Source organism: Natator depressus, chromosome 4, assembly GCF_965152275.1.
Source record: "Natator depressus isolate rNatDep1 chromosome 4, rNatDep2.hap1, whole genome shotgun sequence".
Classification (NCBI taxonomy): Eukaryota; Metazoa; Chordata; order Testudines; family Cheloniidae; genus Natator; species Natator depressus.
The window spans coordinates 60,502,542-60,515,423 of record NC_134237.1 but is presented as its reverse complement, the minus strand read 5'-3'; the positions used below and the strand labels follow the sequence as shown (position 1 = coordinate 60,515,423).

General features: G+C 41.1%; 1 protein-coding gene across 1 annotated transcript in view; it reads right to left on the bottom strand.

Annotated features, from left to right (window-relative positions):
• Positions 1 to 542: 542 nt before the first annotated feature.
• The window catches only part of RBM46 (RNA binding motif protein 46), a 40,907-nt gene continuing 28,567 nt past the window's right edge, over positions 543 to 12,882 (bottom strand). Inside the window, exon 5 of the mRNA XM_074951030.1 lies at positions 543 to 742. Within this exon, the coding sequence (XP_074807131.1) occupies positions 543 to 742 (200 nt within the window). The remainder of the gene's footprint in view (positions 743 to 12,882) is intronic.

Below are 12,882 nucleotides of genomic sequence, written 5' to 3'. Positions count from 1 at the left end.
TTTAACTCTGAATAAATTAACAGCACAAAAAGTCAGATAATTTACTCTATTACTAAAACTATGCAAAGGACCACAATAGTAAATTATATTTCTTTAAAGTTAAAAAAAAAGGGTCTTAAAATCTTTCTTTTGCATCATTTTCCGGCCACATAATAGTTGCCTTCTGGCTAAATAACTACTAATCTTCAACATAAGAGCGATCCTTGGTAACAAGATTACAACCAATATTTGCACAGATTAAATTAAAGAGATACTATTCAGCAAAGTAATTATTAGAAAAATTCTTAACATAAACCACTGGGTTCTATTGCCCACACTTTGACCAGGAACCATAAACAGATAAAAGAACATCAATCTACAGTACTCAGGCCAAGAAAAGTAACGTTTCTGAACTTTATCTTTTGACAAATGCTTATATTTACTGAAATGTGAAAAGTTCCCTATATGGAAATAAATATATTTTACTCACAAAAATTAATAGTGTAGACCCAATTAAAAACTAAAAATGAAAACTTTCATATTAATGCTGTACAACTTTTTCTTCAAAAGAATGAGGCCTCATTAGAGATATATACTCGCTGTCCAACATGGCTGCCATTAGCAAGCAGAATTGTTGGTGATAAGGGGTAGCTTGGATAAAAATAAGGCCTTGATGTGTATGGAAGCATGCTGGGTGTCCCAGAAGAGAGAGTGGCACTAGCAGGGGAAATGCTATTTACTGAGCTGCGACGAAAATCGTAGTCTGTAAATAAATACATGAATAGTTACTTTGCATGTAAGTCTATAGATACAAATTTAATTCAAAGAGACAAAATGGACTACTACACAAAAAATCATTTTCTAACATGTTTCAATCCTCAATATTTTGATGATAGCAACGGAGACTATGCCGATCTGTCGCATTGCAAATCCTGTTTTACCAGTATGTGACACAAAAATACCTGCACTTCACTGATATACTTCTATACCAGCACAGATACCACAGATTTCACTGGAAAGGTATCTTTCCACTAACAATTTTGTTTTGCATCTTTCTACCTTTGCAGAAACAAATCTCTGATTTATCTTGCTACCACAAGATATTAATTTTCTTCCAAATTAGATCTCGTACTGAAATACAGGGTGTAGCCAGTTCATTTTTGCTTTTTTCTAAGACTTATTATTTACAATACAAACTGATAGAATCCTCTCTAAAACTATAGAAATGTGGAGGGTGAGGTATTCTAACTAGATTACTTTGCCAATATCTGATTTACATATTACTCCAAACCTTTTATAAACGTCTAGTTTACTTACCAATTTAAAGTATTACTGGTAAATACAATTTTAAATAAATCATCTCTTTAAAACAAAAACTATATGAATCAAACATCAGCTAAAAGACAAATAAAACGTAATAAATTTCACTAATCTTTAAAGTAAACCATTTAAAATACAGAGATGTTATCTGTAGAATTGTTGTTTCCCAATAAAAACACATATTTTATTTTCCAGTAATTCTCATACACCATACAGTGTTATCCTTTTCTCCAAAATAATAAATTCTGAACTTTTCAAACATGCAGCTACGCTCTTCATGGTAGTTCAAGCCAAACAAGGTGCGCAGTTGATTCTAGAAAAAAGGAGACCTTCTGGCTTCCAAAAAGCATTGTACACTATCTCCAGAGTGAATTGCAAATAAAGTCAGTTTAAGGTGAAGGTTAAGGTCTGCACTGCAGTATCCTGATAATTCTATAAATGCTATACCTCAATTTTTTGGCAAGCATTAATTTAATGAAGTCAATGAGAATAAATGTTTAGCCAACAGGAATGAGACCAACAGCAGTAGTGTAAGCTCAAGCATCATCAGAAAGGACCTAGTTAAGAAAAAAATTGGGAGAAATTAAAAAAATGGAAACTATTTAGAAAGACAGTTTAATTTTCAGTGTTGAGACTAAAAAAAGATAATATTTTTCAAAATTTAATTTTTCAATAAACAACATTCATGGTGGAAATTAGCAAAAACGCATACACATCAGTAAGCGATGAGTTTGCAAGCAAAGGCTCTGATCCTTCACTGACAACTGTGCAGGCAGAGCCATGCACCAGAGTTCCAGTGCAAGATGAGAGTCAAAAATTAAGATACTTTTCATCAAGCAATTTTAAAAAAAGCATCTTTATGATATCCAATTACCAGTTATTACTAAATTATCCAGAAACATTTCTTTACACTGTTCTGTCTCTGAAACGGGGCCTTCATGTAAATTAACATCAGCCCCTTAACATCTTCTGATAAATACAGAATATAATTTGTTTATGCTGTAAAGATACATGCTTTATATCATATTATTCCAGTTATTCATATATTTCATGTGATATATATCAATTTTGTACTATCAGCCTTTTCATTTTACTTGTTTTTATTAAACACATTAAATATACATCCTGAAAATAACACATTTTGGGGTGCCATATTCTGCCACACTGAGTAATTATTCATGAACTATCCTACTGATTTCAGTGGGACTACTCAGAGTAAGGTACTACTCAACATAAGGGTGACATAACCTGGCCATCTGGCAGCAGAGTAAAATGAGCAACTTCATTTCTACGAAAACTCCATTGAAGTGAATCAAGTTATGCCAGGGATGAAATTGACCCAACGTCGCCAAGTTTATATTTCTTACCTGTTATTTATTTTCTCCAAATTCTCCTACACAGATCCAGACTGATGAGATTATGTTCCCTGTCTGTAAGCACTGGAGACAGAGAATAACTGAATCTTCAAGACAATGCTGTGATCCCTACTTGAAGTATATGGAACCCTAGGAGACTCAGTTACAAAAAAATTCCCAACAGTATAATTAATACTCAGGAATGAATAAAAAACTTCATATTTTCAAAATGCCTTAAAAACATTTGACTATTTAACCCTGCAACAACTCAGTTGAGTAGGTACAAGGATATCCCTTTACACAGAAGTGGAAACTGAGGCAAAGAAGTTAAAGACATGGTTCTCACAACTCAAACTGAAATAATTATTAATAATCCATTCAGTCTTCTAGAGAAGATAAGACCTTAATTTCTAATGTAAGAGGCAGGATTTGACTTTTTTTTTAAAAAATATGCTTTCTTTATATATCACAAAGAAACAAGAAAGCCCAATTTCTTTTTCTTTCACGTCACCATTAAACTTTAGCACTCTATGCCCAAAAAGGAAGGCAGAGATTTTCTTAGTACAATGAAAGCCTCATAGCACAAGAAAGTATTTTGCATCTGTATGTATAAGGCCTGATTTTCTAGTGAGAGGCTCCAAGTTTGAGCATAAAATTTTTGTGGTTACAAAATGCACTCAAAATTAGAGGTCGGGTTAAGGTCCTTTTAAAAAAATCAAACACATAAACTTCACCTGTGCAGCACCTAACATATTCAAAATCAGACTGCAGACTAGCTAAGGCAGTTGCACAGGTGAGCAATGGGGCTCTTTGCAAGTAGCAGTACTAGATGGAGAGCAATCTCTGTGGGAAGTAGCCTTGGCTTCAACCCCTCAACACACTAACCAGTGCAACTGAGTTGGTGCACTGGGAAAAGTAATCTGTACCACATATAAACTGGTGCAGATTATTTGCCTCCTGGATTTCTGGGGCACAACTATAAACTGCCCTTTGCTCAGAACTGTGACAAAGCCACAATTTAGCCCTCACCTACTAAATATTCACAAGTGTCTAAATTACAGATCACTAGTACTCACTGTAAAGAGCACCTTGTAACAATATAAATCCTTCCAAATAAACTAAGTCTCCTCTTTACAACAGAGACTTTATGAAAAAAAGACAGAAGAATCATTTTCTGGTATAAAGTGTATGATTAAATTACCTTCAGGAGAAAAAAGAATAATGAGTTTGAAAGCAATTCAGTTAAGCCTGTAATTTTAACAACAACAATCAGAATGATTCAAATCTTTTTGTAAAAATTCTAACAATAATGTTTCAAGGAAGAATCAGAAAGTAAAGCACTGGATAATGTTATCTTAAAAAGTATCTTAAAAAGTCTGGTGGTATCAGGATTTCAGGCTATGGAAAAGGTTCTCTACTTTGCTCTAATTGCTCCAACAAATAAATCTTGAATTTTGATAAAGCAACTGAGACCAGACCATATTGAAAAAAAGTATAAATCAACTAAATGGTAAAATGAAAGGCTTGGTGTTTAAATCATGGCACCATGAAATAAAAGGTTTCTTTATTCAATAATATGTAGAAAGATGGATCCTACTGGTATCTTCGAAGAAACAATAGGATTAAACATTTATTTGAAATCACTGCTTTAAAAGCCAGACCAAGAGCAAAAAGTTTCTTGGGCAAATTATCCATTTTGTTCTTGATTTATAAGGACTATATTGAACACAGTCACTGCCTCTCTGTGCTTCAGTTCTCCATGCTTCAGAATTTATATAGCTTGCCATACAACATGAGAAAATGATGAACTGGAATTAAAAACAAGAAAGCTGTCATTTAGAAATTATAATGAAGATAAACTTTCTTATATACTCATTTACAATGAGTGGGAAAAGAAAAAATAAAAAGCACTGAAAAAAATCACTAAAAGATTTACTGCAGATAAATTCTAGGATCCCTGTAACCTATCCATAACAATCAAAATCTGTGCAGTCAGCAGCGTTTATGTTTCTGAATATTCCTCTGAATTAGGATGAAAAGACACAGACCTCAGTAGTCTGTTCCCACATTAAAAACCATAGGCAGCAACTATGAGTCATGGAATATTCACAAGGATGTTCACACGGAGGTGACCCTGCACTGTCATGTTAGAGGAAGGGAACAAGGTATACCTTCCCCACGGAGCAGCCACCCACAAACCTGCTAGATCCCCTAGGATTCACAGGAGGACACAAATGCTCACAGCAGCTCCAACCCTCTGCACCTCCCCCCTGTGAAGTGAAGCTTCATTACAGCCACAATGCCAGGGACTCCACCTCCAGCTGTGGAGCTCCCGAGGACCACCAAAGGTTCTGCAAGAGAGTTCATGCAATCTGTAGTAAATGGCGTGGGTGTTGGGCGATAGCGGCATGCTTACCCACCCACCACCCAAACCTTTCTCCCTGCAAGAATCTCTGACCACAAACATATCACTCTGCAGGGCTGTGGGAGGGCAGTTTGGGGCACTGCTACAGGAAGACTGAGCACCTCTTCTGCAAACAGGGAGATCCACACATGGCTCTCAAGATGATGTGGCCCACAGAGAAATGGAAATCCCATTTCTAAGATAATGTGTCTATTCTCGATACCCAGCAGTATGTTAAAATACTACACTGACTTCCACTTTTCTGTGATTGCTATCCGGTTCATTTGTTGGGTGCCTGATTGATTGATATAAAAAAAAATCTGATGATCCAAACATCAACTGCTAGTAAACCAGTGAACATGGGAGTTCAAAAACTTCACTACAAAGGAGCTAGGAGAGAGGGCTTCGATAAAAGTTTAAGAAAGCCAACATATAAGATGGAAAATATTTTTCTTTAACTGTAAACAAATGCCAGAACTACAAGACTGCTATCTCCTCTGGTAAACACAGCAAATAACTAAATATATCAGATTTCCAATACATTCTAAGGCACGTTTCCAGAAGTTTCAGTTTCTTTCTGTCTCCACTACTTTCATAGAAGGAATATCATCCCCTCAGAACAGACCTATGTAAGAGAATGAAAGAGAAATATGTTTTAAGAATTCTACATATATTCTATAATAAAACATAAAAAGGACAATTATTTACAAAAAATTATATCTGCAGTAAACGTTTTCATAGCTGCCATTAAAAAAATGAGAGATATCAATAAGGGCCAGAATTTGATATCCTTACTCATGTTGAGCAGTACCTCAACTCCATAAATAGTCACCCTGGGCTAATTCTGAAGCCAGGTACTAAATATGAATAATGATATCAAAATTTGGCCCTTTCATATTATCACTAAAATTGCTTTACAAACCCATGACACAAGATTCTGACAGGATTAACAGAGAATATCCATCAAAGAGTTCCAAACAATTTTCCGTATAATCACATATGTAGGGAGACTTGTTAAAAATATTACCCACTTCTGACATTAAAAAAGATAAAAGCAGTCACCTTCATTAAGAAATTAGTCTGTACAATACCACCAAAATTTCTAGGATAATATTTGGCTTTGGCCTCATGCCTTGCAATGCACTTGAAGTCCAGTAACATCTTGTCATAACCAAGCACTGTGTTGCTGTTTACACAGAAACTTTAATTTATTTAAATTAGTGGAAAATTCATAGTTTGAACCATGAATGGTTCAAAACGTCTGTCTAATTATACTTCAAATTCAGTATATTACCAGACTAGATTTTCGGAAAACCTGGTTATGAAATTCAAGGAAGTCTCAGACACACAGTGTCCATTCAAATATTGAAAAATGGCAAACTCACCTCCCTTATATTATTCAGGTATCTCACAATGATATGAGATAATTTATTTTGTGATATTAAAAAGACAAATAAAAGACTACTATTAATGCATGAATTACTCAATAACTGCCATGCATGTAAAGATCTTTTAATTATGAGAATATCAAAATCTTAAATAAAAAAAGTTACTTCATGGAAAAATAGTCCACCAATTTAGAGAACTGAGAGACCCTGGGGTTACTAACATGCACCTGGATATGCTTTTTGTTGGGAGTGTAGATGACTCTGAGCCAGGCCTGAAGACGATGAGAGTGTAGTTTTGCTAAGGGTGTCACAAATATACAGGGTGCCATAAGACCCAGAAGTTGCAGGCAAGCCTCCGCAGTTTACAGGCTCTGATACATGACTACTGCTGTAGCCATGGAGAGTGCAGCTGTGTTGGCAGCATCTAGTGAAGCCTGGAGAGATGCCTTGGTGATTGTCTGGCCTTCTGTTATGAGGGCTTAAAATCATTCTCTGATCCTGTGGCAGGTATTCAATAAAAGATGAGAATTTGGAATAGTTTGTAAAGTTACATTTTGTCATTAGGGCTTGGCAACTGGCTACTCTGAACTGTAGCAAGGCAGAGGAGTAGCTGTTCCATCCCAGGAGGTCCAGTCTTTTTAGCTCTTTATTGCATTGTGTAGAGTGGAACTGAAGTTGTCTGTTCCATTCACTGACTGTCTCAACCAGGGAGTTGGGTGTTGTATGGGAGAAGAAATATTCTGTGCCTTTGGGTGGGATGTAGTATTTCTTATCAGCCCATTTATATGTAGATGATATAGTGGCTGGCACTTGCTACACAGAACATGCAGGGATCAGGAGAGCATCACTGATGGGCAAGGCAATATTGCCAAGGAGATGCGTGAAGAATATCCAACAAGTACTGGGGTTTGTCAAGGTTCCTTCCCCACTCTGAACTCTAGGGTACAGATGTGGGGACCTGCAGGAAAGACCCCCTAGGCTTATTCTTACCAGCTTAGGTTAAAAACTTCTTCGAGGTACAAACTTTGCCTTGTCCTTGAACCCTATGCTGCCACCACCGAGCGTGTTAAACAAAGAACAGGGAAAGAGCCCACTTGGAGACGTCTTCCCCCCAAAATATCCCCCCAAGCCTTACACCCCCTTTCCTGGGAAGGCTTGATAAAAATCCTCACCAATTTGCATAGGTGAAAACAGACCCAAACGCTTGGATCCTAAGAACAATGAAAAAGCAATCAGGTTCTTAAAAGAAGAATTTTAATTAAAGAAAAAGAATCACCTCTGTAAAATCAGGATGGTAAATACCTTACGGGGTAATCAGATTCAAAACATACAAAATCCCTCTAGGCAAAACCTTAAGTTACAAAAAGACACAAAAACAGGAATATACATTCCATTCAGCACAGCTAGTTCTGAGCTGCATTCCTGTCTGTTCCCAGCAAAAGCAACACACAGACAGACAGACCCTTTGTTCCCCCCCCCCCGCCAGCTTTGAAAATAACTTGTCTCCTCAGTGGTCATTTTGGTCAGGTGCCAGCGAGGTTATCTCAGCTTCTTAATCCTCTACAAGTGAAAGGGTTTTGCCTCTGGCCAGGAGGGATTTAGAGGTGTTTACCCTTCCCTTTATATTTATGACACCCCACCCCAAATCACAGATAGGTTGAAACGCTGGCTGTGATTTCTTCCTGAAGCTCTAGGAGAAAACAGAGTTAATAAGACACATGCACCTCTAAATATACTACCAAGTATATAAAGACTAACAATATTTTCCACATCTCAAGGACGATTTTAACCAGTTGATTCTGGGAAACTTTCATGGGAGAGTGCATCAGCCACTTTGTTAGAAGCTCCTGAGATGTGTTGGATGTCGAAATCAAACTCTTGGAGAGCTAAACTCCACCCAATAAGTTTTTTGTTATTTCTCGTGGCAGTATGAAGCCACTGTAGCGCAGCATGGTCGGTTTGCAGATGGAAATGCCGTCCCCAAACGTATGGGCGTAGCTTTTCCAGAGTGTAGACAATGGCATAACATTCTTTTTCACTGACTGACCAGTTGCTTTCCCTCTCAGACAGCTTCTTGCTGAGAAACACTACAGGATGGAATTCTTGATCCGGTCCTTCCTGAATTAAAACTGCTCCCACACCACGCTCGGACGCATCTGTGGTTACTAGGAACGGTTTGGCAAAGTCTGGGGCCCTTAGCACAGGGTCAGACATGAGTGTCCCTTTAAGCTGGTTAAAGGCCTTCTGACACTCTTCGGTCCACTGAACGGCACTGGGATGTTTCTTTTTGGTTAGGTCTGTCAGTGGGGCGGCGATTTGGCTGTATTGCAGTACAAATCGCCTGTAATATCTGGCCAAGCCTAAGAAAGATTGGACCTGTTTCTTTGACTTTGGGACAGGCCACTTTTGGATAGCATCCACTTTGGCCTGTAGGGGGTTGACAGTTCCTTGACCCACCTGGTGTCCAAGATAAGTCACTCTGTTTAGGCCTATTTGACACTTCTTAGCCTTAACAGTTAGTCCTGCCTCCCTTATGCGCTCGAAGACTTTTTGTAGATGTTCCAGGTGTTCTGCTCAGGAATCCGAAAATATGGCCACATCGTCAAAGTAGGCAACTGCATATTCTCCTAATCCCGCTAGGAAACCATCTACAAGTCTTTGGAAGGTGGCGGGTGCATTCCGCAGCCCGAAAGGGAGCACATTAAATTCATTCAGCCCGACATGTGTGGTGAAGGCTGACCTTTCCTTGGCAGATTCATCTAGCGGTACCTGCCAGTACCCCTTGGTTAAGTCCAAGGTAGAGATGAACTGGGCCCGTCCCAGTTTCTCCAATAGTTCATCTGTGTGTGGCACTGGATAGTTGTCTGGGCGCGTTACAGCATTTAGCTTATGGTAGTCCATGCAAAAATGTATCTCCCCATCTGGTTTGGGAACTAGAACCACTGGAGATGCCCATGCACTGCCAGGGGGGTGGATTACACCCATCTGTAGCATACCCTGGATCTCCCGTTTTATAGCAGTTTTAGCTTGAGGAGACACCCAGTAAGACTGGACTTTAATTGGGTGAGCATTACCTGTGTCAATGGAGTGGTATGCCCGTTCAGTCAGTCCTGGGGTGGCTGAGCATGTCGGCGCGTAGCTAGTGCGCAGTTCCTTGATCTGCTGTCGCTGCATACGCCCAAGGGTCATGGAGAGGTTCACCTCTTTCACACCACCAGCACTTTTCCCTTCGTAGTAGACACCTTCAGGCCACTCAGCATCATCTCCTCCCTAGGCTGTAAACTGACAAACCTTTAATTCTCTGGAATAAAAGGGCTTGAGAGAATTAATATGGTACACCTTAGGCTTTCAGTTGGAGGTGGGGAATGCTACGAGATAATTAACAGCTCCCAGGCACTCTTGGACTGTGAATGGCCCTTCCCACGACGCTTCCATTTTATGAGCCTGGAGCGCCTTTAAGACCCTAACCTGGTCCCCTACTTTGAAGGAACGCTCTCTGGCATGTTTATCATACCAGGCTTTTTGCTCTTTTTGAGCATCCTGTAGGTTTTCTTTAGCAAGGGCTACAGAGGTTCGGAGGGTGTTTTGTAGGTTGGTTACAAATTCCAGAATGTTAGTTCCTCTAGAAGGTGTAAACCCCTCCCATTGCTGCTTCACCAACTGCAATGGCCCACGGCCATATACAAGTTCAAATGGTGAAAACCCTAAACTGGGATGTGGTACAGCTCTGTAGGCAAAGAGCAACTGCTGCAACACTAGGTCCCAATCATTGGAGTGTTCATATACGAATTTTCGTATCATGGCCCGCAAAATTCCATTAAACTTCTCCACCATGCCATTTGTTTGATGGTGGTAAGGAGTGGCAACCAAGTGATTCACCCCATGAGCTTCCCAAAGGCGTTCCAAAGTTCCTGCCAGGAAATTAGTTCCTGCATCTGTAAGGATGTCGGAGGGCCAACCTACCCTGGCAAAAATGTCTGTAAGTGCCTGGCACACACTTTTAGCCCTGGTGCTGCTTAGAGCTATTGCTTCCGGCCATCGGCTGGCAAAATCCATGAAAGTCAGTATGTACTGCTTTCCTCTGGGTGTCTTTTTTGGAAAAGGACCCAGAATATCCACAGCTACTCGCTGAAATGGAACTTCAATGATGGGGAGTGGCTGGAGAGGGGCTTTGACCTGGTCTTGGGGTTTTCCCACTTTTTGGCACACCTCACAAGACCGGACATAGGTAGAAACATCCTTGCCCATTCCCTCCCAGAGGAATGACCTCCCCAAACGGTCTTTGGTCCTGTTCACACCAGCGTGGCCACTAGGATGATCGTGGGCTAAGCTCAAGAGCTTGACCTGGTACTGAGTTGGAACTACCAATTGTCTCTGAGGATGCCAGTCTTCCTAGTGTCCACCCGAAAGAGTTTCCTTGTATAAAAGTCCTCTTTCTACAACAAACCTGGATCGATTAGAAGAGCTGAGAGGCGGTGGGTTGCTCCATGCTGCCGTCCAAGCTCTTTGGAGGCTTTCATCTGCTTCCTGTTCAGTCTGGAACTGTTCCCTTGATGCTGGAGACATCAGTTCCTCATTGGATTGTGGACCTAGGCTTGGTCCCTCTGGAAGCGATGCAGGTGATAGGGCTGTTTCCGTTGACTGTGAACCGCTCTCCACTGGTACACTATGTTGGGGTTCAGGCTCCGGCTGAGCCTCTTGTGTAGGGTTATCTGCTGCTGCTGGTGCAGGTTCGGTGGGGCTCGCTGGTGCTGGTGTTGCAAATACTGGAATCAGTGCTGGCAGTGGTTCTGGTGCTGGTTGTTCCACCGGTTCCGGTTCTGAGACTGGCTCTGTCTGGGTCTCTGGGACTGGATCCACTACTGCTGCTGCAGACGTTGGCATGGGGTCCTGTTCCATTACCTCTGACCGGGTCCTAGTAGAAGTTTCCAGAACAGAGCTAGGCATGACAGCTTGCTTAGCCTGGCTGCGGGTGACTATTCCCACCCTCTTGGCTAGCTTCACATGATTGGCCAAGTCTTCCCCCAACAGCATGGGGATGGGATAATCATCATAGACTGCAAGTCCACATTCCTCACCAGCCCTTGTAGACAAATTGAAAGAGTTGGACTTGAAGGGTTGAATTGTTACTTGGATCTCTGGGTCGATTAAATTGGGGTCCACTAAGGACGCATGGATAGCCGACACTTGCGCTCTGGTGTCCCTCCACACGGTGACCTTCTTCCTGCCCACACTCACAGTTTCCCTCTGCTCCGAGAGTATCTGGGAGGTATCTGGGCCTGAAGACCTCTGGTGCGATTCCAGTGCAATGAACTGTAATCTGTTGGGGTTCTTGGGGCAGCTGGCCTTTACATGCCCCGGCTCGTTACATTTAAAACATCGTCCAGATGACGGGTCACTGCGGCGAGATGGGTTGCTGGAGAACGGTGTGGTGGGATGATAAGGTGTCTGGAGTGTTCCTTGGGGTGTAGTTGGGGCCTTGGGCTGCCCCCGGTAGTAGGGTGTGGTCTGAGGTTGTCCCTTCTGGTATCCACTCCAACTGCAACCAGTTTTTTTCTTTTCTGCCACCTCCACCCATTTGGCTCCAATCTACCCCACCTCAATTACAGTTTTGGGCTTCCCATCTAGGATGTATCTTTCTATTTCCTTAGGAACACCCTCTAAGAACTGCTCCATTTGCCTTAGGAAGGGCAAATCTTTTGGAGATTTAACACTTGCTCCTGATATCCAGGCATCCCAATTTTTCACAATGTGGCAAGCATGTCCGGTAAATGACACGTCTGGTTTCCACCTTAGGGCTCTGAACCGCTGACGGGAATGCTCAGGTGTTAGCCCCATTCTGACTCTCGCCTTGGTTTTAAACAGTTCATACTTGTTCATGTGTTCCTTAGGCATTTCAGCCACCACCTCTGCTAAGGGTCCACTGAGCTGCGGCCTCAGCTCTACCGTGTATTGGTCTGTAGAGATGCTGTACCCAAGGCAGGCCCTTTCAAAGTTTTCTAAGGCGGCCCCAGTATTATCGCCTGCCTTGTAGGTGGGGAACTTCCTGGGATGTGAAGTGATACCTGGAGAAGGATTGCTATTCTGCTGAGCCTTTGCCTTCTCCAGTGCATGCTTCCACTCTTTTTCCTTTTCCTCCATTTCTTTTTCCTTTGCCTCCATCTCTCTCCTGTGGGCAGCCTCTTTTTCCTCCTCAGCATGCTTCCATTATTTTTCCTTTACCTCCATTTCTCTCCTGTGGGCAGCCTCTTTGGCTTTTTCTGTCTTGGGTTCTGTCATCTTAGCCTCTCTGTTTTTCACTAACTTTACACCCAAGAGTTAAAAAAAAACAAAAACTGGCTTGTAAAATTTTTTTTGTGCTGTAATGTGATACCTATGTTCTCTGATAGCTATTCTCAGCCTACAGAAAAATCCTTTGTCTCCAGGCAAATAGACA